This window comes from Colletes gigas, unplaced genomic scaffold, assembly GCF_013123115.1.
Source record: "Colletes gigas isolate AHSC1104 unplaced genomic scaffold, ASM1312311v1 Colletes_gigas_Sc00048, whole genome shotgun sequence".
In the NCBI taxonomy this organism is placed as follows: domain Eukaryota; kingdom Metazoa; phylum Arthropoda; class Insecta; order Hymenoptera; family Colletidae; genus Colletes; species Colletes gigas.
In genome coordinates this window covers 632,099-658,216 of record NW_025106677.1, presented here as the reverse complement: position 1 = coordinate 658,216, position 26,118 = coordinate 632,099, and the positions used below count along the sequence as shown (strand labels likewise).

Genomic DNA, 26,118 nt, shown 5'->3' with positions numbered 1-26,118 from the left:
TTACTGAAACTGCTAGTAACTTTTTCTCAGATCGTGTTCTAGCATCGTTGACAAAATAACATAAAGAAAAAAATTTAATTCAATACTTTTGTTATCTCATATGTGATGTTTTGTGTAAGTGAATTGTGTAAATGAATTTGAAGTCAAAGTCAAAGTTTTATGTTTAGATTAAATTTTAAAATGTTAAATATGGAGAGAATTTTTATAGTTACTACTGTATTATTATTATTTAACCTCCATGGAATTATTGCTTACCGAAATTTAACATTCTTACCCATTGTTTATGAGGCGGAGTACGAAAAAGAATATGAACTCCTCATAAACACTACTGTTGAATATGAATTTTTATACCCAACTAACAGTGCAAGTATTAATTAATTTACATAATTATTTTTATTATTATAAAAATTAATTATATTATTTATATTATTTATTTTTACATATTTAGGAAATATGGATGGAAACTGCTAGAATAAAAGTTGAAAGCAATGCCACTCATGATTTACCTCTTATTATAGTAGCACGTCACAAGAAAGGAATTTTATCATGGCAAATTCCTCTAGTTGTAGATAGTTTATATTTCAATGATTCAATTTATAATAAAACTAGTCGGACTTTGTGTTCGACAGAAAATTATAACAGTGAATGGAAGAATATTAGAGGAGAATTTGTTACTATCACTTTATCCACTGCTGATGACAGAAATGTTTTGTTCAAGCTGAATGTAACGCATTATACAGAATTTTACTTGAGGTATTATAGAGTATTAAATGTTGGTATTGAATCAGGAGTATGTTAATAAGTTTATTATGTCATTAAACAAAAAAAACAAGAAAGAATAACAATTATTTTGTTGTTTTCTATATAGAACAGGAGAGAAACGTTCAACAGAAATTTCTCCATCTGAACCTATTTATTATGGTTACATCTTCCAAGAGCAAATGGAAAGTCCTGTCGTTATTGTCCATGTTGAATCTGAGAGTGATATTTGTATGACAGTCTCGATACAAAATATATCGGTAAGAGGGTTTTAACATATCTCTATAATAATATATTTATAATATTGTAGGATTCTAAAATATTTTCTTGCTTAGTGTCCTGTATTTGATTTAGAAAGGAATATTCAATTTGCTGGTTACTGGCAAACTGTTAGTCGCCAGGGTGGTATTACTGTGCCTGTATGTATTTGCCTCAGTTGTTAATGGGTAATTCTATTATGTATTTTCCAAAATATGGAATACATAAAAGAGTAAAATATTTTTTTAGTAGAATTTGATTAGAAGTAATATTGAAGTCTAATTATAATCTTCTAGAGAGAAGCATATCCAATGGGATTTTTTGTTGTACTTGTAGTAAAGGGTGATGATACTGACTGTTATGGATCACCTAATACAGTCTCTGTACGGAATAAAAATGTGTCAATAACAGTAAATCCTGGTGTTACCAAACGCGATTACGTGATCGCATCAAGTGTAGTGATATCTCTTATTTTTGGTTTCTGCATAGTGTATGTTATGGGCATAACATTCTCTGTAATTAAAGAAGGTAAAAAAATTCACCAGGAATTATTGGATAATCAAATATGTGAGAACAATGATCCTATGCAGACTCCTTTTACAATAGAAGAGGTAAGATAAATATTATGTCTAAAATGCTTTACATCTAATAAAAAATTGATTCATGTACTACAGAAATATTCCTAATCACAGTTAATTATTATAATTAATTATATGAATTATTTACATTTTAGATACAGCCTCGGGTGTCAATATCTTCAGAAGAAGATTCGTCGCTAGATGAAGATGATATTGATATCTTGCAAGATGTTCATTCTGATAAAGCAGTAATACGAACGAAACTTGTACTTTCAGTTAGCGATTTGGCTCGCAAACATCCAAAAATTTTACGGCATAAGTCCCGATTATATCTTTATTATTTAATAACGATTACCATCTTCTATACTTTACCCGTTTTGCAATTAGTAGTAACTTACCAGAACATACTTCACATTACTGGAAATCAAGATATATGTTACTATAATTTTTTATGCGCCCATCCACTTGGATTGCTGTCGGATTTCAATCACGTGTTTTCGAATTTTGGATACATCATATTAGGTCTTCTGTTTATATTGGTAACATATACTCGAGAAAAGCATGCAAATATGGTAAAAAACCAGTCTTACGGTATACCGCAACATTATGGATTATTTTATGCACTTGGATTTGCTCTTATCATGGAAGGAATACTTTCAGGAAGTTATCATGTATGTCCGAATCGAAGTAATTTTCAATTCGGTAAGATTATATATATTATGTACAGTAATGCCTTGGATATTGGCCGACATTTAGAATGAGGGGGTTGCCAGGTCGAGAAATGGTGTTACCATTTCTCTTACTTTAACCTCAGAGTTCTTTGCTTACCCCGCTTTTCCTCCCAACTGTCTGAGACTAACAAGCGTAATTGAACAATGCTGGTGAGAGGGTAGGACAAATGTAGATTGTCAGGCGTGAGAAGTGGGGGGAAACCGAGGAACTCTAAACTGTAACGCAGGATTGAAACTGGTCAAAATTGAAGAGAGGTAAATCTAGGAAATCGAGTGATTTTTTTTTCAGAGAGTGCGAGTAAGATAGAGATGCATAAACATGGGATATCGAAATTTCATAGTAGATTTAAAAATATAAATATACTTAGCCACCAGGACAAGCGGGGGACAATTTCTAAAGGAAAATCCTGGTTAATTTTCAAGGCATCCCTGTATTTTTTTTTTTTTTTTTTAATAAGATGTTAATAGAATTCGTTGTCATTCTTTCAGACACAAGTTATATGTACATCATAGCAATACTTTGTATGATCAAAATTTATCAAACGCGGCATCCCGATATAAACGCTCGAGCACCGATTACATTTGGAGTCTTAGCTTTAATCATTCTAACAGGATTAATCGGCGTTTTGGATGGTTCCACTACTTTCTGGATTATATTTACGATTATGTATTTGCTAATTTGCTTGTTTGTGACTATTCAATTTTACTATATGGGACGATGCAGACTTAAAGGTATCTCCAAAAGAATCGTAGAGGTAATATTACGCACTTAATACATAAGTTTCAGTATTATTTTTTTAGTTTTGTATCGATCGAGTTACTTTTTTTAATAATTTATGTTCATTATTGACCACCGAATTCATATTTTTACAGTCTTGTAAATATGATGTTCACTCTGGAGTTAAAAATTTATTTAAACCTTTGTACCCAGGACGATTTACACTGCTTGCCATAGCAAATTTATGTAACGTTGGTCTTGCAGTATTCGGAAATTTAAGTCATGAAAAAAACTTTGCAACATTTCTATTAATTATATTAATGTTCAATTTAATGTTGTATACTATTTTTTATATTGGAATGAAGGTATGTATAGATGCATAATCAAAATTTAGTGTACTACGAACTAATGAATTGTGTAATATTTCAGATGTTACAAAAAGAGAAGATACTTCCTCAACCATTAATTTATATTATTTTGGCAGTTGCGTTCTGGATTGCAGCTATGTATTTTTTTATAAACAAAACTATTTCGTGGGCGGTTACACCAGCCAAATCTCGCCTTTATAACAAACCCTGTTATAAGTTCCTAAGGTTTTTTGACAACCATGACATTTGGCATTTTTTATCTGGCATAGCAATATTTTTCTCCTTTATGGTTTTGCTTACCCTAGATGACGATCTAGTCGATGTACATCGAAGTCAAATACTAGTCTTTTAAGGGTAATGATACGAACAGATGTTACTCCTAATTTTTGTCATCTCTTTATGAGGATATGATTGTGTATAATATACATTTTACCTTGATATTAATGAATTAAAAATAGTATAAAATATATATGTATATATAAAGATCATATAGCAACTATTTTGTATTAAACACCTTAATTTTGTTAAATATTCAGATTCATAAAATTTTGTATTATCTGTTCCTTCCAATTAACCTGTTCTTAATAAATTTGTTTCTAAAGAGTAGATAAATTTTGATATTTTGTATTACGATCGAAAAACAGCATTTAATACTTTAAACTTACCCATTGATTCTTCTCTCAACAAAATGGAGAGATATACATGCCTATTAGTAGTCGTTCGGTAAAATCAAACGCAACGAACAGACTTTTCTAAAAATAAATATATATATATATATGTATATATATATGGTGTGTGTATATATATATATGTATATATATAATATTATATATTATATAATATATATATAATATTATACATCATTTCTATATTCATGAATACACTTATTATAAACAATGGGCATACTTTGCCACGGTTTAGGAATCGGCAGTGATACTGTCTGACACTCGATAGCATCACCGTTGAACCTTACTAAGCACAAGTTCATTTTGCTCCCTACCTTCAAGTAACTCTATCGATAGAAGCAATTATTAACTTTGCGAAATTATACTATTCCCGTAGAATTTACTATTGACAAGATGAGAAACGAGTGTCTGTACAATTAATTCTAACGGAGTTACATACACCAGGTACGTGGATAGACAGAAAATTCTGTGATATTTAAAAAATATTAGGATGAAGCGCTGGAGTCATTGTGGTGTTCCTGAGTGGTCGTTTCTAACTGCGATAAAGTTCTGTGTAGTTCTGCACGTTCCGCTGGCTGTAGTCTGTGAGCGATTTCTAGAATTGCAGTTAACCTTACTTCTGGACAGGCTTCGAGAGCTTCCTTAACTTGAGAGACGATCGCATCTTGTGTTACACAAGTAATGTTACGCGAAACGACACTGTTTTCGTTTTCACGTTGACTCTCCAACCAATTTGCTACCGTTTCATCTTTATCCCACAAATAAGATTCTGTAGGTCCCTTGTCCTCTATGAACCATCTACGCAACATCGCACCGACTTGTCTGACGTCGAGACGGGGTTGAATCGCGAGAATCTTCTCCATTAATTGATCTTCCAAAAGTCTCCTTTTCAATCGCCAGTAAAGTAATTTTCGCGCCTTTCGCCACGGAATAATTTCATGAATCGCGTTTTTCTCGAACATTCTCTCTGGTGTATCATGGAGATCTGCAAAATGTACTGCAACCTGGTGATATATAGGATCCAATTGTTGTTCTCTCTTATGTATTTCAGCTTCGATTTCTGTTCGCTCCTCTTGTGAATTGGCTCCAGACAATTTTTCCTAAAATAACCGTGCTTTATAAAATTTCAGTCTGTGTATTACTTCCATTTAAACAACTTTTACCGAATTAAACAACTTTTTTGCATTTGTCTATTGTTTACAAAACATTTGCATTTTTCTATTTAAAACAGGTACGTATACTATACATAGTGTTATCATTTAACATTTAGAAATGTTAGTTAAAATATTTCACACGAGAACAGTTTCACTTACTTTCAATTTTTTAATTATTGGATCCACCCTGTACATAGTTTTAAGTATATCTTTAGCTCTAAACTTTATTTCAACTATTGCCTCAGCTTCTAGAACTCCAGCTCTGCTTGTATTGTCAGCAAACATTTCCATGTATCTGGGATTTATAGTTGGGTCAACTACTGCCCACGAACCACCTCTCAATTCTCCATTCGGTGGAATATATATAAATATTGGTTTGGTATACTCTCTTAATCCATCTACGATGTAGGCGCCAAATTTTATGATTTGCTCGTACATGTCTGTAAAACAATGATGCGTGATTATCAATTAATAGAGAAAACATCAAAACGATACTCTTTGTAAATATAAAATAATAAATACCTTTCATTCCACCAGAGAATCCTCTCCAATTGGCGAATATGAAAAGTGGTAGTTCTTCTTTTCCGAAATCTTTGATAGCTTGTGCGGTTTTATACGCGCTATCAGGGAACCACACTTGTCCAGCTTGAGATATGGTTTTAGCTTCTGAATCCAAATTAGCAGGGTCAGCAGGTAAATGCAACTCGACAGTCCTTGTTTCTACCGCGATAACGCCGCATGGTATTCCACCCAATCTGGCTCGTCCCGTTACCACAGTTTGAGCCCATGGTCTCATTATTTCCTATAAATATTATTGAAAGTCTTAGAATGTTCGAGTCGTCTCAGTTTGAGTAGAAAATGCTGGATGCTGAAGATCACATTTATAGAATAAAATAATACCTGCATTTATTCATTGAAATTAAAATAGTCTGTAATACAAGTAATAATGATGCTAATGTACCTGCCAAGAGCCACGATCAAAGAATCCACTTTCCCAAGTGTTTGTTTCATTTTGCAAATATCTGCCGTCGAGCATCCATCTTGGATCGTAGGCTGCTTTCGTGGGAACGTAAGTAGTTTCTCTATCGATTGGATCGGGGCACGGCGATGGTAAAATAGGAAGAGGCGCACCCTTATGTTTAGGACAGAAGCTTAACCATCTTAGAGCAGTTTCAACACCATCTAAATCTCTTTCGTCGGTCGTATGCGAAACACCATTGTAATGCATAATCTGTATACCACCCAATTGATTGTTACTTGCGTATACTTCACGACCTAATACCGCGTTTAATGCTTTATAACCAGTTAGGATAATGTGCGAATTCTCTATTTGAATGACCCTCTGTCCAAGACGCAATAAATAAGCTCCAATACCAATAGCTCGACAGGATACAATGGAAATCGTGACTATTTCCTCGTAAGCTCTGGATGTTTCTCCAGCGATCATACCAGCATACTTCAAATTCTCTACACCAAGACCATCATCTTTACCGATGATATCTGTAATTCTGTAACGGGATTCACCGTGATCCTCGATCAATGAAGCCTTCACGGAATTAAGTGGTGCTAAACGCGCGTAATCATCCGGTGTAAGATAAATATATTTAAAGCCTTTCTCTGGTTCTTTCTCGTCGTCCCAAGCGATTTTAAACAACGCTTTCACTTCTTCCGCCAGACCAATACGTGCTCCAGAATTCGCGGAGAAGTAAATTCGGGGAATTCTAAGCTGTCTGGCTCTTTCGGACGCTCTGCAGAATAGTAAATCTTCTTTCGGGCCGAAAGAACCAATTAAATGCGTCAAATCATTTGCGATTAATATAACATCTCGACCAGTATCCGGATATTCTGGCGTGTAAAGTCTGAACCTCCAAGCTACCATGCCTACGTTATTCTCGCCGGGAAGACGTTTTTGTTCCACTAGATTATCACCCTCCAACACTAATTCCACGCAGTCCATAATGGGATTTGGAATACTTATGTTGCAATTTGGTCGTTCCTCTATATATTTGAGCCAGAACTTTTCTGTTTGTTGTCTAAACATATCTGGCAGATCATATACATAAGTTGTACCAGCACTCTGAGCCTGAAACCGTTTCGCTTGAAGGTAATCTTTGGTTAAATATGGCGTGGAGATCGGTAGACCGTGCATAGGTCCTGGTCTCCAGGTATTGTTTGCCATCGCCGAAGGACAGGACTCGAATCGAATAATACCAGTCTTTTGGTCGGTTGCCTCTGTATAAAGATGTAAATCTATACTATAACCACTATCATTGGCGATGCACAAGCGTATAGTAGATATTGGTTTTCCCGGGGATGGACGAATTGTCATTTTGATTTCAGCCTGACGTACTCGTAATTTCCATAATCTTGGGCCGTATCTGAGTACCATACTGGTCACACTTTCCTCTATCCTCGCAGGATCCATAATAACCGTGGGTACAAAGTTCAGGAAAATATGATTGCACTCTGTACGTTTCGCAAATGGATGAGAGAATGCAACTTCTAATTCGTCCATGGCCTCTAACAAAACCCGTTCACCTTCGTTGTGAAGATAATCAAAACTAGCCTCTTTCGTGATCAGATCGGAGTGTCGTATGATCGAACGAATGAAGAAACGATAGTCAGTGACTTGTTGGCCTTTGGCAACCTTTGCATGACCAAGATAGAGATGCATCTTTTGGTTTGAGGTAGGTAAAGCTTCGAGATCGTAGGTTCTCATTCTGTTCAATTCTAATTGGAAGGCACAACCAGGTTCCAAATGTCGATAAATCTTATCTTCCATAAAACCGTCCCTTTGACGGAACGTAAAGAATTTTGGGAATTGTTTTTTCTTTAGAGCAGCGAACGTGATCCTTTTGATACCCCGTGATATCAATTCCTCCTTATTTGTGGCGCACCATTCACCAAATAAACTTGCCATAATAGCATCGTCGTAATTATCCATTTCTTGGACAGCAATGCTTAAAATGTGTACTGGTTCTGCAGGTCTCTCGCCAATTTCTACGATCGGACCAGTAGTTTCTGCAGTACTCAGCGACACGTTTATAGATGTACTGTGCCTTGATTCGCTTCCCGCTGCATCCACTGCATCCAAAACCTTGGTAGAAATTGTAATTGGCGAAGACAGATCTTCCATGAGGTCAAGTACTTCGTCCGAATACCGGACAAATTGTTCCATGTCTTGAAAAGCTGCCATAGCACCGATTCTGTGATTAACTAGAGACTGATTCTGACGATTGGGATGATTGTTGGGTAACAAAAATTGGAAGTGTACGAGTGGCACTTCGCCTGATAGTTCTATATGTTGTAAACAGGTTAATTCGTAACTGATGTATGCTCTGCGAACGTAAACTTCTAAGGCGGCGTTGCAAACTGCACGATTAGAATGATAAAAGAAGTCGTGTAGTATATCGAAAATAGAAGTTTCAGAGAGAATCAGTCTCTGTAGATTTTCTGGATGGAAGTCGTGACCGTACATGTCTACCGCCGACAAGAATATCGATTCCATTTGGTTGTGTCTCAATTCGTAAGCTGGTTGGTGAGCGGCGATTAAGACTTGTCTGGCACGCAATGCAACCCGACTGTGTTCCGTACGATTCAAGCTCGTCAGTTCTGTTAACGTACTTGATAATTCGTCGGTAAGTCCAGGCTCGTTCTCCCATAGATGATCTATCAGCATAGTTACCAAGATGTTCTTCTTTGTGACGTGATTGTGACTGAAGATCATAGCCGTTACCGTAGCCACGTCATCTTTGTACTGTTCTATTAAAGCTGAAACGCACTTATCATAATGCCCTTGTTGGAATTGACTCTCAACGGTGTAGTACTGTCGAAGAAGTTCGTGAACAGCGGTCTTCATCCTTCCTCGTATTCCGTTTCTATACTTTTGTACTAACTGAACTATAGCCTGAGTGGTTAAGAAGAAGACATCTCGGTCAGATCGCTTCGAAAGACTGGCTGCGTGTCCATCGATCACAGCAGCAATTTGCTGACTTGGGAATTGAGCCAAAACTGAGGTGATGTTTCTTTCATAAAGTGACATCAGTTTTCTTATTTTCTTCTCAACGGAAATTGGAATTCTACCCGATATCGTTGCGATCACTTCCTGAATCTCGAGCAAAGGCAGGCTAGGATCGCGAAGGGAATTCATAAATTTTTCAAGCAGCTCGCGCACTCGCGGTAGGTGATACGGATCTGGTAAACAATATCCTGCCAAAATATTTTCCAAAGAGCTTCGATACTTAGTGTGAAGATGATTCAATTTCTCAGATACGCCGGGAGCTTCAGTTTCCTGGAACTGACCCAGGTATTCTTGAGCTTTTGTTACCAATGATGGGTCGTCCAATTCCAAATGTGCAATCAACGTACCGGCTTCGAGGATGGCGCCTGGCCTTTTAACATAAAAAACACTGCCAGCTTCGCCTGCCGTTACTGTCATTACCATTTTCATGACTTCGATTTCTGCATAGGCTTGCCCAGAATTAACATGACCGCCATCCTCGACCAAAAAGCTAACCAATTTTCCGGCCGAAGGTGATCTCAGCAAAGAGGGGTCGTTGTCTTTTTCAAAGACACACGTTTGATTTCCTATGATGATTCTGTAACGATCTACTTCTTCTCTCATGTAAGTTGTGAAACTAGCACCATCCAGAGAGAGCAGCAAACCTCCGTCCGACAATCGATGTACTTCTACTTCTTTATAGGAACCATTCATGACAAGAAAATAACTATTAGGACCTGACTTGGCAGCCTGTACTTTGTATTTGTATCCATCATTGATGAGTTCAACCTAAAATAGAAGCGTGATTCAAAGTTTTGTTAAATATATTAAAGGAGGATTTTTGTTTGTCGTTTCGAAATCTAGTCTTTTTTTAAATAAACTCTTTCGTTTGTTATTTAAATATTTAGCAAGAATTTTTTTTATACATAGAAGTAAAAAAACGGTGCTACTTACGTCCATGACATTCTCTAAATCATTGCTAGCTTGTATTTGTCCTTTTTCCAATGCTGTTTGGAATCCAGTAAAAGCGGCAGTAATAGTCCTATCAGCGATATGAAGCGCACCGCACGTTACCGCCAACAATACGTCCGGTTTGTCGCTCCTAACACGTTCAGCGATCAACAAGTCGAGCCAAGCTGTATCTATAGTATTTTGTTGGAAGGATTCCGTTTCTAATAATGTGATTAGATATTCGACGGTCGTTCTGAAATCTCCTCTGATGCACAACTCCTTCAATGCTATGACCAAATTTTCTCGAGCTTGATTACGATCCTCGCCCCAGGAGAAACAATGGCCAAATTGTGAATCGGCGAATTCGTGAAGACCACCTGAAGCTCCTACCGAGAAGTAACCCCAGACATTCTTCGAGGATCTGAAGTTTAATTCTTGAACAGTACCCGAACTTGGCTTGAAACCTGAAGAATACGTTGTTGACGTTCACGTTTCTCTCTTCCTTGATATTCTTTAATCTCAATATCACAAAGTTACTTTGTATAAACATAATCCTCACCTTCGTCAGGATTTTCACTAGTAATTCTCGCCGCGATAACATGACCCCAAGGCTGAGGTTTATGTTGCGGCTGATCGAAATCGATGACGCTGTCGCCCCACGGATTTTCACCATAAAGAAGCCGAATATCTTTAATATGGTGAAGCGGTAATCCCATGGCAATTTGAAGTTGGGCCGCAGGTAAATTTACATCCGACACCATCTCCGTGCAAGGATGTTCCACTTGGAGACGTGGGTTTAGTTCCAAGAAATAATACCGCCCGGAAGTGTCGTAAAGATATTCGACAGTACCTGCGCTGACATACCCAACCATTTTGGCCAGCCTTACGGCAGCCTATCACGAAAAAGAAAATATAATAAAAATTATTTTTTCAAACGAGTAACAAGTTCATTTTATAATTATAGTCGATTCGGTTATAACAAGAGCATGGATATAAAGATATCATGGCTATAACGAGCAAAAAGCCACGATGATTTTAATATACGTTTTTGTAATAAACAAACTACACAGATATACTGTACTTGCAAATGTTTAGAAAATTAATGCAGTCTAATAAAAGTATGCGTTTCTATACTATATTTATAGATATTTGGGTCTTTTTCAGTAATGAATTCGAAAGAACATAATATGAATATACAAACATAAAAGACGATAAATGATTCAAAAAGGGGTATTTAAATAAGTTTCATTTAATCTTGATCAATATCTCTAAAATCTGATTAGTTTATTGACCATTTACTTTTGTCATTTACTTCCAATAAAATATTTTTCTTTTCTCTTTCCTTATTTTGATAAACGTATTGCAGTTTATACAAGCACATTAATATAAATAATATATATATCTCGAGATATTTATCACTCGGAATGTCAGATGTACTGGCATTGCAGTCTTTCCGGCAGTCGAGCTGAACGTGAATATTTTTGCATCGTCGTATTATACACAAGTATACGAGGACACGGAGGATTTATTTATAGAGATTTTAATCAATGGCAGATATGGATACGTATTATCGAGTTTATAGTGTTTGAACACGAACACTTGAATTTATAGCGTAAAAAATAAATAAATGGTGTGTGATCACTCAAGATATCAGACGGATAACAAATCCTTTCTAGACATAAACAAATAGTGTACAGATATGTACAGAAAAAAATTACTATCAGAATCGACGGAGAGAGTTTCATTTGAAAATTTATGATTCTACTATACTGAGTGATAAAAGTGAAATAAAAAAGTGCAGTAAAACAAAACAGAATGCGTGTGAAGATATTAAATATCAAAGTAATTGTAATGAGTTACAACTGTTACATCTAGATGTAATGTGTATCCGAATGAAAATACATTTAGAAACGATTTAGTATCCTTACGAAATTTTAATGAAGAAATATCATTGGTACTACAAGCTTTGAGCTTAAAAAGAGATCATATCATAAATTCTACTACATTATCGACTGAAAATGATAAATTCTTTAGGGCAAACGTTGGTAGCCAAAGGCGAGTATAATTATGACAGAAACAAATGCTTATGTATTTCAACTGAAATTGTTAATGCAGTTGATTGTACATTTCCAAGCATTCGAATTATGAACAGAGCCAGTATCTGACAGCGACAACAAACAATGTTTCAATTACTTAGCGGAAAGCTTACATAAGTCTGGAGAAAACATACAAACAGGTTGTTTTTATGATAGCTGTAACAAAAAATCCGGGCTTGATTCAGGCAATCGTTCCAAAAGATATCACACCTTAAAACATTATGAAATGTAAATATACATTAATAAATTCATGCATAATTGATAAAATCTCATGAAACCTTAAAATGCTCTCGAGTACAAAGAATTAAATTATGATAATGGCTTGTTTGAACACATCAATACTACCGACTGGGAAGATACACATTTAGACTGCATTGCCAGTTCGTTAAAGAGGGCCTACAGCCAAGGGTGAAAGTTAGGGATTTAGTTATGAAATAATCATTATATTCCTCTAATATGTCTTTTGTTTCTCAACATTAGATTTACGGAATCTGTCAAATTGACCATTATTGGATTCCATATTTAAGATTACAGAACACATCAATATTATTTGTTAGCAATTTATGCAAGTTAAATTTGATCGATGCCCTACTTTAATGTAACAGTCAACATGACAAGTTTTAATAACTATAAAATATTGAGTTTCTGACCCTATAATGTTATATTTCTGCAAGGAGGGTGTCGAAATCTACCAGTATACAAAGTTACAGTTAAATCGGTATTCCGAGGATCTTGCGCCCTTGCAAGTTAACTGAATAATTATTGAATAATAACTAAGTATGACTGCAATTTGTTATACTGCTTTTAGAATTATATTTAGAATACTTGAATTTATAATTACTTTCTCCATTTCCTCGAAAACTTCAGGTTTGGCAATCACGGCCGGAGCTTCCTCGATGATCTTTTGATGTCTCCTCTGAATGGAACAATCACGACCGAACAACGAAATCGCGTTCCCGTAATTGTCAGCCAACAATTGAACTTCCAAATGTCGCGCACACTTTGCCAGTTTCATAATAAATATAGGAGATCCAGGTATCTCAGTTTGTACCTGCCTGAGAACAGTTTTCAGGACTCTTAATATAAATGTTCATTAAAGTATTACGCGGACTACATTTTCTGCAACAAGATATTTTGGCTTACCTAAACAACGTAGGCAATTCTTCAGCATTCTCTACTTTTCTGATACCTTTACCACCACCTCCTTCGCTGGCTTTTACCATTATGGGAAAGCCTATTTTATTGGCCGCTGCTATACACTCCTCAGCTGTCGATACACATCCTTTTTTGAAGAGCTCGGAAGATATCTTTATCTTCTTTCCGCTGTACTGAGCTTTCAGTTCTGATCCTGACCAAGGAAGCGTTGGTACCTCCGCGGTTTGCGCTACTATACTGGACGCGATTTTGTCTCCAAGAGCCCACATCGCTCTTTCGGATGGCCCTAAAAGAATTGTTTATTTCTTTAATAAATTATAACGCAATTATAATTTACAATAGTATAATACAAATATAATTATCGCGGTAAGAACTATTGTTTGCTTCTATGGCGGAACTAACATTGAACAAAGGTCAATGACAAATTGAACGATTAAGCGTACAATTAAAGTGAGGTGATTTAATAGAAAATGCAGCAACGATATTGCATGTTATCGACGTACCAATGAAACTGATGTTATTTTTGTGAAGCAGTTCCGGTAACTTTGGATTTTCAGAAGCGTGACCCCATCCCGCCCACACCGCCTGAACCTGGGTCCGTATGGCGATGTCGATGATCAGCTCCACGTTGGCGTAATTATTGTTGTTCGTTCCACCGGGCACAGGCACGTACTGATCCGCCATTTTTATGTATTCCGCGTTCGCTTTCAGATCCTCCGGGGTGACCATCACGACGAAGCGCACAGCGCGTTCGTTCTTGAACATCTCGTAGGACCAACGACGAATCGAACGCATACATTTCACCGCTGCTATTCCGTTGTTAGCGATGAGGATCTGCAAATCAAGATCATCGATGAGATCGAGAACAACATTTCGCCTTGCGTTTTCAATGAAATTTTGCGACTGTCAAAACTTAAGGGGGTATTGCTGTCCAGATTGTCATTTTGTTGACCTTTTTTGTGATTTTTTTTTTAACGATAGGTAGTTTTGTACTGAGATTTTGCAGACATATCTGTTCATCTTATAACTATGTATAGTATTTTTCTCATAAAAAAATATTAAAAATTCTGAGAGTTATAACTTCTTGTTTAAATGCGTTTTTTTAAACTGGCTTCCATGATGTTTCAAGATCTAGCTGACCGATTGACTTTAAATTTGGAGAGAATATTCAGCAGACACGCCTTTATAGCTGGAATGAGAGATTTGAAAAAATATTGAGTTTTACTATTTCTTCTAATATGCTAGAGACAAAAGAAAGGTTAAAGAATAGAAATTCGAAATTTGAATTTATAATAAGTTATAACTCCCACAATTTTTAATATTTTTTTATGAAAAAAATACTGTACATACTTATAAGATGAACAAATATATCTGCAATATCTCAGAATAAAACAGCCCACCTATCATTAAGAAAAAAATTACAAAAGGAGCCGAAAAAATGACAGACAGTAAGTAGTAGACAGTACGTCCCTCTTAAGGAAGTATTCTACTATGACACGCAGTTCTCTTTACTGTGTTTTGGAACTTTGGAGAAGTGCCTCTGGAGATTGTAAATAAAGAATTATGTAGCTTAAAATTAATAGTGGCACCTGAAAGATACAGAATCTTATCTGTACTTAAATACATAAACACGGTAAAAGTGGGAGAAATATCGCTGAGGAATTAAACGTATCAAAAAACGTAGTTTTCATATTTTATTTCTATATTTCCATCTAATCGTCCAAAAGTAACGTCTAAACAGGAGTTCAAGTTCATAGTCATCGCGAGCAAAAGATATAGAAAGTTAATAGCACTGGAAATTAGGTCAGAAATGAATCGAAATCAAGATATGTTCCCGGACGACCGTTAAAAAACGTTTGAGAGACGCGAACTAGTCTGGTCGTGTTGTCATTCGGAAAACCACTTCTTCGACCAATGAATTAGAAGAAATATTTGTAGTAAGCTAGAGAATATGTAAATTGGATAATCGAGGAGTGGAAAAAGGGATTTTAGATCGTCGAGTCTAACTTTGAAATATTTGATACATAATAATCGACAATCAAGTAAAGAAATGAAATTGGAACTCTCATTGGAATCGATGATTATTAGAACAGCATGCAGTACTATCTGGATTTTATTTAACGGACCGAGGTTTCACGATACAACATTCAAATGTTTAGAGACTGTGTGCAAAATCAAGAACAACAGGGAAATCTAAACAAAAATATGAGTAATCACCACAGTCACTTGTCATTAATTAAACCGTTGTGAGAAGAACTTGATCGATACGATCGTGAACATTGTTCTCTGTAAAAAAAAATTGTGGAAATTACTAAATGAATGTTGAAAGAATACATATTTTTAAAAATACAATCGTAAAATTAATTCAAAGGATGTCTGGAACTATTCAAGTAGAAAGTAAGTTCATATTTCGACGAAAATGTTAAGTACAAAACTAGTTTGTCGAAATAAAGTAAAATGCTCTTAATGATGAAAAAAGAAATTTCCTATTACTATCCTTCAAATAATTGCATAATTCCTATTATAATTTCTATGCGACCATCGCACCCAAAGGATTAAAGTAGCATTACGTAATACGAAAATATAAGATGAGGTACTCAATGTAAGTCATTTGAGTCTATTTACAGAGATGAGGGAGAATATTGCGAATAAAAATAATTTGGTACGACTCTTAAAAACCGTCAGTATTTTTTAATACGTTTGAAGATACGTCTATTTGTATTGGATCATCCTATATTTCTAGGTGAAATTCTTAGTTACTTCAAGGTCACACTGATGATGGTTTTTTTTAAATCTAATGATATGTCTATATATTTATATTGCGTTGAGTGACGCTGGAACAGGTATATACGAATGTATTATTCAAGGTCATTCAAGGTCAGTTATGAAGCTGTGGCCGGTTAATGTTCATTGGGAGTCGGTACGTTGAGTGAGTGAACATACTCGAGTAGAGCGATACATCTGCGCGTTGAATGACCTGCTTTATTATTGTTATTATTAATAGTATTATCACAATTGAAATTGCTACCGTTTAATTGCCAAATTTTGTAGATTCCTTTTTCTATCTTAATACTTAAATTACTTTTTTTCTTGGTTTACAATTTATCATTGACTTATTTTTAAAAATATTAATACAGTGTGTAATTTCCACGCGTACATCGCGTCAGTATATTTCGTTCACTCTTTTGTGGATCGACGCGAATGCTACTTAATTTGTTAAAAGGGCCTTCTACCTATCGTAGTTACGTTTATTTCGAAACGGAATCCAACATGGAACGTTGCTCGGTTATCCAATATTTCATTTAAAAAGTAACGATCGTGACACTTTTATCTACGAATAAAAAATTCCCACCATGCGACCGTTCTTTCCTGTACGCCAACCAACTTTCATTTCAAATATTTTTTTCTCTCTCTCCAAACGTGTAACGAGAGCCACATAATTTAGACGGATTCGAACGTCGAACTGTGGCAAACGATAAAAAGATAAGATATGTACGCTTTAATAAGAAGCGCGTAAACGTAAAAAGAATAGTTTAAAGTGCAATGTTCAAGACTCGCCTAGATATCAAGGAATGTAGTTTTACGTCGGAATGGTATATACCACGACAGATGTAAAACTTGCACTTCTATCATCGCCTGCGAACAATATCGCTGATTTTCAATTATAATTTTTATTTCAAAAGCAAGATTATCGGTAATTTTCGACGAATTGATTAAGCGTTCGATTGTTAAAAAAATGAAAGTAAAAGGAAATTTAAAAAAGTTTTGCGCGAAGAATTAGTAATTACTGATAAATGAAATAGATCGAAGGTGACAATTGATAATGAAATAGACCGATAATTATTAATAAATGAAACATAGACATAGCGTGTTAGCTTTCCACTTGTTGAGAACGAACACTTTATAGAAAAATTCCAGAACATGGGTAAATAGGACGTCTTACCTTATTGATGACTTTGCTACCGCCGAAACGATGAACAAATTCCTCAGGCGTGGCGATGGTGAAGTCCTTTTCTTGGAGCCTACTCTGCGCTTGGATCATCACCGTGCCCTGCGACATGCTGGGCCTACGAAATTAAATTAAACACGGAATATTTTTCACTGTACAAGCCACGTGTATCAACTACTTTAATCCATGTGTCGATCATTCTCTGAAATCGACACTGTAGAATTGAAAGGATTTCATGGCGATCGTCTATAACACGACCACCAGTTCATAACATTGTCCTGAATTTAACCTATTATTATTAAAGTTACGATCTTTTGTAAGATAAATCTTTGTTAAAGACGTTTTACACATTTAATACGTCGATAGCAACGTTATCCAAACGTGGGTGACAGGACTTTTCATCGACGAGCTAAACAAATTGATCTTAGATATTGATGCAAATAAATCTGGATAGAAATTATGAATTTCGACGACGTTACAGAAGCAAATACTGCAACAAAGTAGTTCCCAGTTGTCTAAAAATGAAATATTAACCATGTGAAAATTTTACGAATTTGATCAGGAGGTCAATGTGTTAAATAAAATAGATATCGAATAAATATTGTCGAGTGGTGAATTTTCTAGTTGAAGTAAACTCAGTTTTGATATAATCGAAGAAGCGTATTTTGGAGCAAAATGGAAGGAATCGTGTTCTTCAATTTTTCAAGGTAATGCACGACCATTAGTGGGGAACATGTGAATGACAGCAGAGAAAGTATATGAACCGTTAATTTAGGCGGATCACGCAATGCCTTTCCTACAACTTCGTAACGCTTTCTGAGCCTTCTATGTATCTCGCCTTAAATATGCTTTTCTTATTCATTTACGAACATTTCTCTTCCTCTGTTAAATTATGTTGCAATTTGTACCGTGAATGATCAGTATTCGTACGAGTACGCGCGAACTCGCTAAATACTACACTGTTTATTTTAATTAAAAAAATTTTTAAACATCGCGTTTGCTCGATTACAATAAGACAAGGTTGAACATTTTATCGAGCATCGAATTTCAGCGACAAATTTCTTGTCATGGATCTCGGTGATCTCGAATCGTCGGACATGCATATAAATTTGGAGAAGTTATGTAATCGTTACTTACAGTCCAGAGACGAGCAAATTTAATTCCTGCTAAGGTTGAAACACATTCTTTCGAATTTCAATTTTTCCTGATCGTTTCGACGTCTTAACGGAATTATTGTCTATAGACTTCGAATTATTCGTTCGTTGTAGTTCGATCGATTGTTTGTCAGGTTTGCTTTCGAGGTGAAAAAAACGAAACCCACAATTTTAGCTCACGTTTTAAAGTTCAACCTGTCTCCCTCGCAATTCTTACTTTCAGAATTTCAAGGACCTGTATAGCTAGTATAGCTTAGTTGTGCGACTCTAAACCCAGAAAATAAAAATATTATACGTCAACGAAATCTAAGATAACGCGAAGGTTTCCGATATCAACGACGAATACGAAAGCGAATATTCGCCCCACACCGAATTGCACGATAAACTCGTACCTCTGCGAAGCTGAATTCCCAATGTTAAACAAATAATAGTTTCAATATTTTCTAATTACCATCGTTTATTACATCCACCGGTTCCCTGCAGGGTAGATCGTTAAAATTATTTCAATCGGTCCATATAATTTTTCTAAAGTCGATTTTTGACTTTAACCCCTTCATGCCCACTTTATCGTATCATTTACGATAAACGCCAGTCGCAGTATCAATAGAGCGTTTTAAGGATTATTCTTTAACGTTGTACTATACGCCACTGGTAATCATTTTCCAAATTTTAATTTGCTTTTGACGCGCGTTAGAAAATGAAAATGAGAAACAATGTTCACTGCGTCCAGGCACGAGTACGAAGGGGTTAATTCACCAACAATCATCTTGCGACAATGTCAAAACAGTAAAGTGAATTACTTTAATCCCGCGGTCGTAGTCCTTTGTCCTTGGGGCGGCTCATCCTCCGAATAAGGATTACCATCCACGGTAATTATCGGGTTCATTTTTGATGCACTAGTGCCGGCCATCAAGTTGTCTGAACTCTTCCAAATCGGATCTTCCTCTGTTCTTTGAGCCAAGACGAATCTTTTTATGCGTTTCATTCTGTAACCCCCTTCCCAGTGGCTTCAGTATCAAGAAGTCAAGGATCTTACACAAGAACATTTCAATGCACTGCGTGGATAACGATGATCGTCCAACACCTAACACTTGTTACTTCCTCGCGTTCGCTCGATCGATTTTCTTCTACTTCTTCCATCCGCGACAGTTTTCGAAAACTTTCTCGATCTTTCCGAAATGCGAATCTCTACGATTGTTCTTCAACTGATTCCTCCTCGATCTATAACAAACCCGTCAACCAGCCTTTTTCCTGTTATCAGCTGGTGGTTCGTTCGTCATATAAATTATGCACTCGTCCAGAAATACTGTAACTCTGGATCGAAGCATCCTGGGCTAGAGTGGACCAAATTTTTGATCCCAAGGCTCACAGAATCTCGCATGATTTGGCTCTGCCTTCCGGCAATTTTCCGGTGTACAAAATTTTTTCCCCCAAATCACGTGTCACATGTTGATCACATTTTTTGTCGATCTGACGAAACACAGACGCGCCATGGCGTTCGGCACGTTTCGTCGCGAACGAAGGGCTGTTTTTCTCAGGTGTATCGCGGCGAAAGGATGGCGCGAATGTTTCGCGGGTACGCTTCGATTGTAATCCGTCGCCGATGATAGGTTGAATTTTATATCGCGCGACTCTGACGATCCGTGCGCGAACAGCCGATCATTTTTTCTCCTCGCGAAGCCAGTTTTCCACAACGTCCTTTTCATTTCTCGGCGGAAGAAAAACGTCTGTGACGTTAGCACTGATCGTCGATTAACATTTATGAGATTGCATCATGGTCGGGTGAGAATTACCATTTAATAAAGTTTCGAGTCCTGCCAGCGTTGTTGGATTTTGTGTTTTCCTAACTGCAGTCGACGATCGATCGCTGAACAGTGTTCGTCGCGTGTGTCGGTGTAATCTTCTAAATACGCGATCGATCGCGAATTTCATTTTTCAATGGAAGGGCCTTTGAATTTTGACACGAGTTGGCGACTCGATTTCGATGATCGACGATGACGTTAACCGCGACACTCAGGATTCTCGTTGTTGAAGGGACTGGTCGAGGCGCGTCGCAGTGAGGCGAAACAATATGGATCCCGATGCAACTTAAACGATCGTCTGCCGGTCTTAGAAGACCTGTGGTCACTGACAACCTGCAAGGTAGACCATTCTTTCCATTCGATGTCTATCCCTACCTTGCAACACGTTATACGCGTTATAAGTAACGCGTTTCTGTAAGAGAAGTGAACGGCCAACCGAAGTCGGTTGTCTTTCTTGCGTACTATGTCGGCCAAACGCGCGGTGCTTTGTTTTGAATTCTTAAGGAGCACCATTTGACGCAACCGCGCGGGATTTTAAATTAGCTGATTAATGCGGAAGAAGATAAAACGCGTTCTACGAACGATACGTGTCACAAGATATTATTATTTTAATTAATTCGGAAATAACATTTGCTTATTAATGTTTTATCGTTTTGAACCAATTTGAGTTTCGAACTTGATACAATATATGTACAGGGTGTTACGCGTTTTTCCGTACACACATCAGCAGTGTGTTCTACGAGTAAAGCTAAGACTAAAATGTTATATAACAAGAAATCCATAAATGCTTTGTTAAGAAGTTATAACAAAAATATGAACTGTGAAACTCGGTTGAGATTGATAAAATAAAATAAATCTTTTGCAAGCATTCAATATCGTGAGTTTCTATGCAATTTACAGAACATAAATTTAGACAACAGTTCAAAATTTTATGACAATAAAAAGTTATCGTTGAAGAAAGAATACTATATCCAAAATGTTTATCCACATAATTCTACGTCAAAAATATTTCTTCGTACCTCAACTAGCAACTGCTCTCTTTAAACAAAATTTTAGTAAATAAAAAAACGTCACATTTAATATTATTGTCATAACTTCTTAACAAAATATTTATGAATTTTTTGTTATATAACCTCTTTAGTCTTATTTTTACTTGTGGAACACACTGCTGAAGTGTGTAAAATGCGGAACACTCTGTATATATACTGTAAACAATAGGTATGTATATGTATACAGAGAATATATTATGGAGCCCTTGAGAAGATGGAAATCGAGAGTTACGAAATTTCGTTTGAGGTTTATTTACTGCGTCGCGCGTAAGGGAAATATCAAGATAAATTTCGAGAAAATTCTTTTAACAGAAAAACATGTTTTAAGATTCCCTGTAAAAAACCAAACATTTTTTACACACGTATACTATCGATCATAAATATGACGCTTGACCGAAACATTCACAATTTTTGAATTACGTAACTTCGTAGAAAATTGTAGACATGGGTTCTGTGCAGTTTCATTTTCCTTAATATCTGACCATAAAAATTAATTTGTTTAACTTCTGAGTGAAAAACTCAGACCAGCATGCTAAATGTTGAGCACTATACTTTCAAATCGTTTTAAACAAATTATTTTTAATTACAGGGGTCAATCACAATCATTTTTGGTGAATAGGTATACCCTCGAAATCCTATCCACTTTCGAGAAAAAAATTCAGTAAGAGGACAAATTTTTCGTCGAAATTAAAAAATTTCAAATCATTGTAAAAAAATTATTTTCGGTTGCAGAGGTCAATTACAATCATTTTTGGTGAATAAACATACCCCCGAAATCCTACGCAGTTTAAAGAAAATAATTCTTTACCGAAAATATAATGTGCGACTTCACATGTACATAGGTATAGCTTGCAAAAAACCATAAATGTCGAACGTGTTCTATGGAAAAGATTACATAGTTCTAAACAAACGTGTTTAAATATTAAGTTATTATTTTAAGTGAAATTTTACATTGATTCACATTTGAAAAAGATATGCATGCTAACAATTTTAAATAAATAAGCTTCAATCATTATTATACGTTTGTTGCACAATCTGGGTGCCCAGGTATTTATATTAAATAAATTATAGTTAATCGATTTATGAACGAAAAGCTTATAAAAGAATCATACAAAACACTATTTATTAATTGACAAAGTATAATTAATATAAATTATAATTATTAAATACCTGCTAAACTAAACAATAATACTGCGTGTATTTACCTTTATCACTTATACATATAATTAACTTTCACGAAAACACTAAATGTTTAAAATGAAGTCTAGTAAAAAAATTAATTCAAAGTGATTTACTTCTACAGTTTGTATTCAAGAATTCAATTGTCATATTGAAGCTGCATGCAGCATACTAGATCAGGTAGCACTGATGACGATGATTATAAGTGTCAGGTAAACAATGTGATTTCCAAGCATATTTCATTCGTTCCACAATAGATTTGTGTTTAAAATTTTCTTGCTCTACAGATTTTTCATATTAATTGTGTTAGGGGGTTTTAAATAACAAGAAAATTGATAAGTTCAGTATATTTGTGAAATGTGAAAAATGAATAGAACGCTGTAAATATGTATAGTTCCAAATATTCTGAACAGGTACAATCATTACGAAACTGTATTTACATTATTAACGTTATCATTCCTATTGTACTACTATCTTTAAACATTTCCCTGTTTCTGCTGTATTTTGTACGTAGTTGCTTTATGTAATATCTACTTCTTTTCAAATATCACTTATCTCATTACAGCAATTTGTTGCAAAATTAATTATGCTCTAGGGAATATTTTGTAACATAGAGTTGCTTCCTCGAAAGAAGTGAAAAATACTACTTTTAAGTATAATTTCAGCAAAAAGCATCCATTGCGTGTTCCTGGTTTCGCCAGTTTTTATTTTCAATTCACGTATGATGTCCACCATGCGGTATCATGCATATCATTAATGCAATTATAAATGAAAGCAATTCGAAAAATATATACACACATTTGATAAACGGGACTAGAAAGTTGCGAGCCGAAGCTCATGATCTACTTTATTCTGTTGTACAATTTTCACCAAGATCATTTCAATGATATTGTTTATATATATTTCAAAGTACGTTCCTTTAATTACTTTGAATTATTCTGAAATTATTGACTTATTAAATTTAATAGGTTAAGTTGAGGAAGAGTTTCTTTTAATTTTGCACTATTTTCTTCGATAATTGTTTAGCAGATTAAACGAAACGTTTGGACCACCTATTTAGTTAAGCATTTTTAAGTTTCGAAATCGATAAAACAGTCGGTCAAAATAGTTACTGTATACTTCATTAGAATTTATTTCGTGTATTATGACATCAATACACAAGACGATAAATAAATAATGTTTACGTTATTTTACTCAGACATTATCCTATATTGAACAAATAAAAAATAATTTATATTTACTTCTTAACAATTAAAGTGCATAAAACGTGTAAGGTTACAACAAATTAATTACGTAAATTCTATTTAACATTTTTTTAATTAATGGTCACTCGGTTCTTCTTTCGTTTCAATAATTTTTTGTATTTCTTTTTGGAGTGTACTGACTAGTTTTTAGAGACGACTACTTCCATTCGAACGATATTTTAAATTTTGTCATTTTTGTTTTTTATCACTCTCGACAGATGTTCGATAGGGTTCAAATTTGATGATTGTATAAGCGTATGTAGTTGTTTGGTAACATTATACATTACATCAAACGACATAATGATAAGTATACTAAAAGAAGCCCTTAGGGCGATCAGATATGAGATTAAAAAAGCGTTCCAGGAATCGGTCAGCAATTTTTGGAGAAACAAAATTTCCAACATTACGCAACACAGATTTAAAGAACTCTTTCCATCGATAAATTTATACCCAAAGAATATAGCACCATAGAAACACTCGAAATTCTAACCAACGACGGAAACATTTTTGAAAAAGTTAATGTAAATATCAAAGACTTATACACTGACACATGCAACAACGTACTCATTAATAATCTAATAAACTAAACATTTTAGGAGCCTACTTTGAATCGGTACCCACACAAAACACACACATGAGTAAAGAAAAACAATCCAACACAGTAAAACGTTAAATAGTTACATTAAAACAAGAAATATAACAAGACAAACTCATCGATAGAACATATAATTTCATAAACATAAACACTGCAAACAATCCAGAAGCAGAATCCATTCCAATTATTTTACATCATTCGATAAACTAAAGACCAGTTTCAAATATTTAGATGTGAATAGTATTTCTAACATAGCGTTAAAGAACCTACCATTACAATGTATATACTACTGCACACTCCTTTTTGATAATTATCTAAATTATGCGTACTTCCCCACGACTTGAAAAACCGCGAAACTAATTACCATTAATTACCATCAGCCATTCGAGACGACCATAAACAACACTATCAATGAGTTTTATTAAACTTGTTCTCGGTTCACACCTAATTGTTCGTAAGATATTACGTTTATGGCGTGACTCCAATTTGAGAACGACCTCTACGTTTCCGGTTCTGAAAAGATCCGGTTTCATTGCGTCTTTCTAAAATGTGTTGTACCAAAAAATGAGATATTTTCATGGTTTCAGTAATTTTTCGAAACAAGGAATCTTTTTTCCGCAATCGTACAATTAATTCACGAACTGCAATCCGTACGTCCGCTTGTGAAACGTATTTTTATATTCTAAAACTTTGTTTACTAACATTCTGCAGAATTCTTAGCGTACAGTGAAAAAACAGATCAAAAACAAAAGCCATAACTGATTAAGATGGTCACAAGAGCCTCTAAATCAAATTCAATTTGCGATGAGCTATCCGATAGCTAATAAACAAAAACCAATTTGTGTCAAGTTTTAACTCTGTATCTCGACTGGGGGAGGGGATTAAAGGGCAAAAATAAAATATAACGTTTTTGACCAATTCCTCTTATTTTGTTTTATGCAAAATTTCGAACAAAATTGGAGGAATTTTAGTTGCCAAGATTTAATAAAATATTTTCAGACTTTTTAATAGAAAATCCAAGTTTTACAAAATAAAAAACCTTACAAATTAAAAAAAATGTTGTAACTTCAATAGAAGTTATTATCTAAAAAAATTATTTCTAACATACCAACACGTTTAAGACATGTTATACAACATATTAATTTTATAAGTTGAACTTTCATATGGTCTGAATACTTTTGTGACATAGAAATGTGTAGCTTTTTGTATTTGCTTTATCATTTAATAAACAGAATGATTCTAAATAAAAAGCTTTTGTGTTTTTGTTGTCTATAAACTATATTGTAACGTAAAATGACCTTTTTATTTTGTAAATACAGAGTATTAAAATTAACTTCCATTGATGTCTGAATAGTTTCGTAAATGGCTGTAAATCAGTGCTAATTGATCTGTTATGCCATATAATTTCTTGGCAACGGGAGACGTTTTATTTTTAATTAGGTTTTTACGGGAAAGTGTCACGAGCCTTAAATAAACAGGTAATTCATCCCTTTCAAAAGAAGTAATGACAAAAATTACAAAAATTATATACTAGTTGCTCCCATTCTAATCTGGGAATTGATGCTATCATGCGATTTGATTACGCAATTTAAATAAAAGAACTACAACAGCTTATGTGTTTGTTTTATAAGATTTTTCCACGAAAAACTTGCACATGGGTTAAGCAGTTTTTCCAAGAATGTAAAGTCACTT

General features: G+C 35.0%; 3 protein-coding genes across 4 annotated transcripts in view; 2 read left to right on the top strand and 1 right to left on the bottom strand.

Moving 5' to 3' along the window:
* The first annotated feature begins 20 nt into the window (after positions 1 to 20).
* On the top strand, positions 21 to 3,957 carry LOC122403312 (SID1 transmembrane family member 1-like). Its single transcript, XM_043406781.1, has 9 exons — positions 21 to 363; positions 449 to 753; positions 869 to 1,019; positions 1,095 to 1,178; positions 1,314 to 1,628; positions 1,751 to 2,297; positions 2,816 to 3,081; positions 3,200 to 3,409; positions 3,474 to 3,957. The coding sequence occupies exons 1-9, from the start codon at positions 160 to 162 to the stop codon at positions 3,762 to 3,764; spliced, it is 2,373 nt and encodes a 790-aa protein (XP_043262716.1). The 5' UTR covers positions 21 to 159; the 3' UTR covers positions 3,765 to 3,957.
* Positions 3,958 to 4,304: 347 nt separating this feature from the next.
* The window catches only part of LOC122403309 (acetyl-CoA carboxylase), a 30,544-nt gene continuing 8,730 nt past the window's right edge, over positions 4,305 to 26,118 (bottom strand). Inside the window, exons 1-11 of one of the 2 annotated variants that reach the window (XM_043406774.1) lie at positions 19,358 to 19,663; positions 17,398 to 17,521; positions 13,958 to 14,288; positions 13,443 to 13,740; positions 13,141 to 13,354; positions 10,763 to 11,096; positions 10,207 to 10,667; positions 6,214 to 10,041; positions 5,775 to 6,054; positions 5,412 to 5,692; positions 4,305 to 5,198 (exon numbers count right to left, since the gene is read on the bottom strand). In XM_043406774.1, coding sequence (XP_043262709.1) covers positions 4,584 to 5,198; positions 5,412 to 5,692; positions 5,775 to 6,054; positions 6,214 to 10,041; positions 10,207 to 10,667; positions 10,763 to 11,096; positions 13,141 to 13,354; positions 13,443 to 13,740; positions 13,958 to 14,288; positions 17,398 to 17,521; positions 19,358 to 19,542 — 6,951 coding nt within the window. In that variant the 5' untranslated portion in view covers positions 19,543 to 19,663 and the 3' untranslated portion in view covers positions 4,305 to 4,583. Of the gene's footprint in view, positions 5,199 to 5,411; positions 5,693 to 5,774; positions 6,055 to 6,213; positions 10,042 to 10,206; positions 10,668 to 10,762; positions 11,097 to 13,140; positions 13,355 to 13,442; positions 13,741 to 13,957; positions 14,289 to 17,397; positions 17,522 to 19,357; positions 19,664 to 26,118 lie in introns of those variants that run through there. The other variant, XM_043406775.1, reaches the window with a different exon arrangement.
* Positions 20,648 to 26,118, top strand: part of LOC122403310 (rho GTPase-activating protein 32) — a 62,840-nt gene continuing 57,369 nt past the window's right edge. The window contains exon 1 of the mRNA XM_043406777.1: positions 20,648 to 20,699. The gene's annotated coding sequence lies outside the window, so the exon portion shown is untranslated. The remainder of the gene's footprint in view (positions 20,700 to 26,118) is intronic.

What these genes read in the sequence shown, in the direction of transcription:
- LOC122403312 (XM_043406781.1), top strand. Translation starts at nt 160, where the DNA reads ATGTTTAGATTAAATTTTAAAATGTTAAATATGGAGAGAATTTTTATA. An exon ending in TCTCGATACAAAATATATCG is followed by an intron (nt 1,020 to 1,094) that starts GTAAGAGGGTTT and finishes TTTCTTGCTTAG; the next exon opens with TGTCCTGTATTTGATTTAGA. An exon ending in CTCCTTTTACAATAGAAGAG is followed by an intron (nt 1,629 to 1,750) that starts GTAAGATAAATA and finishes TTTACATTTTAG; the next exon opens with ATACAGCCTCGGGTGTCAAT.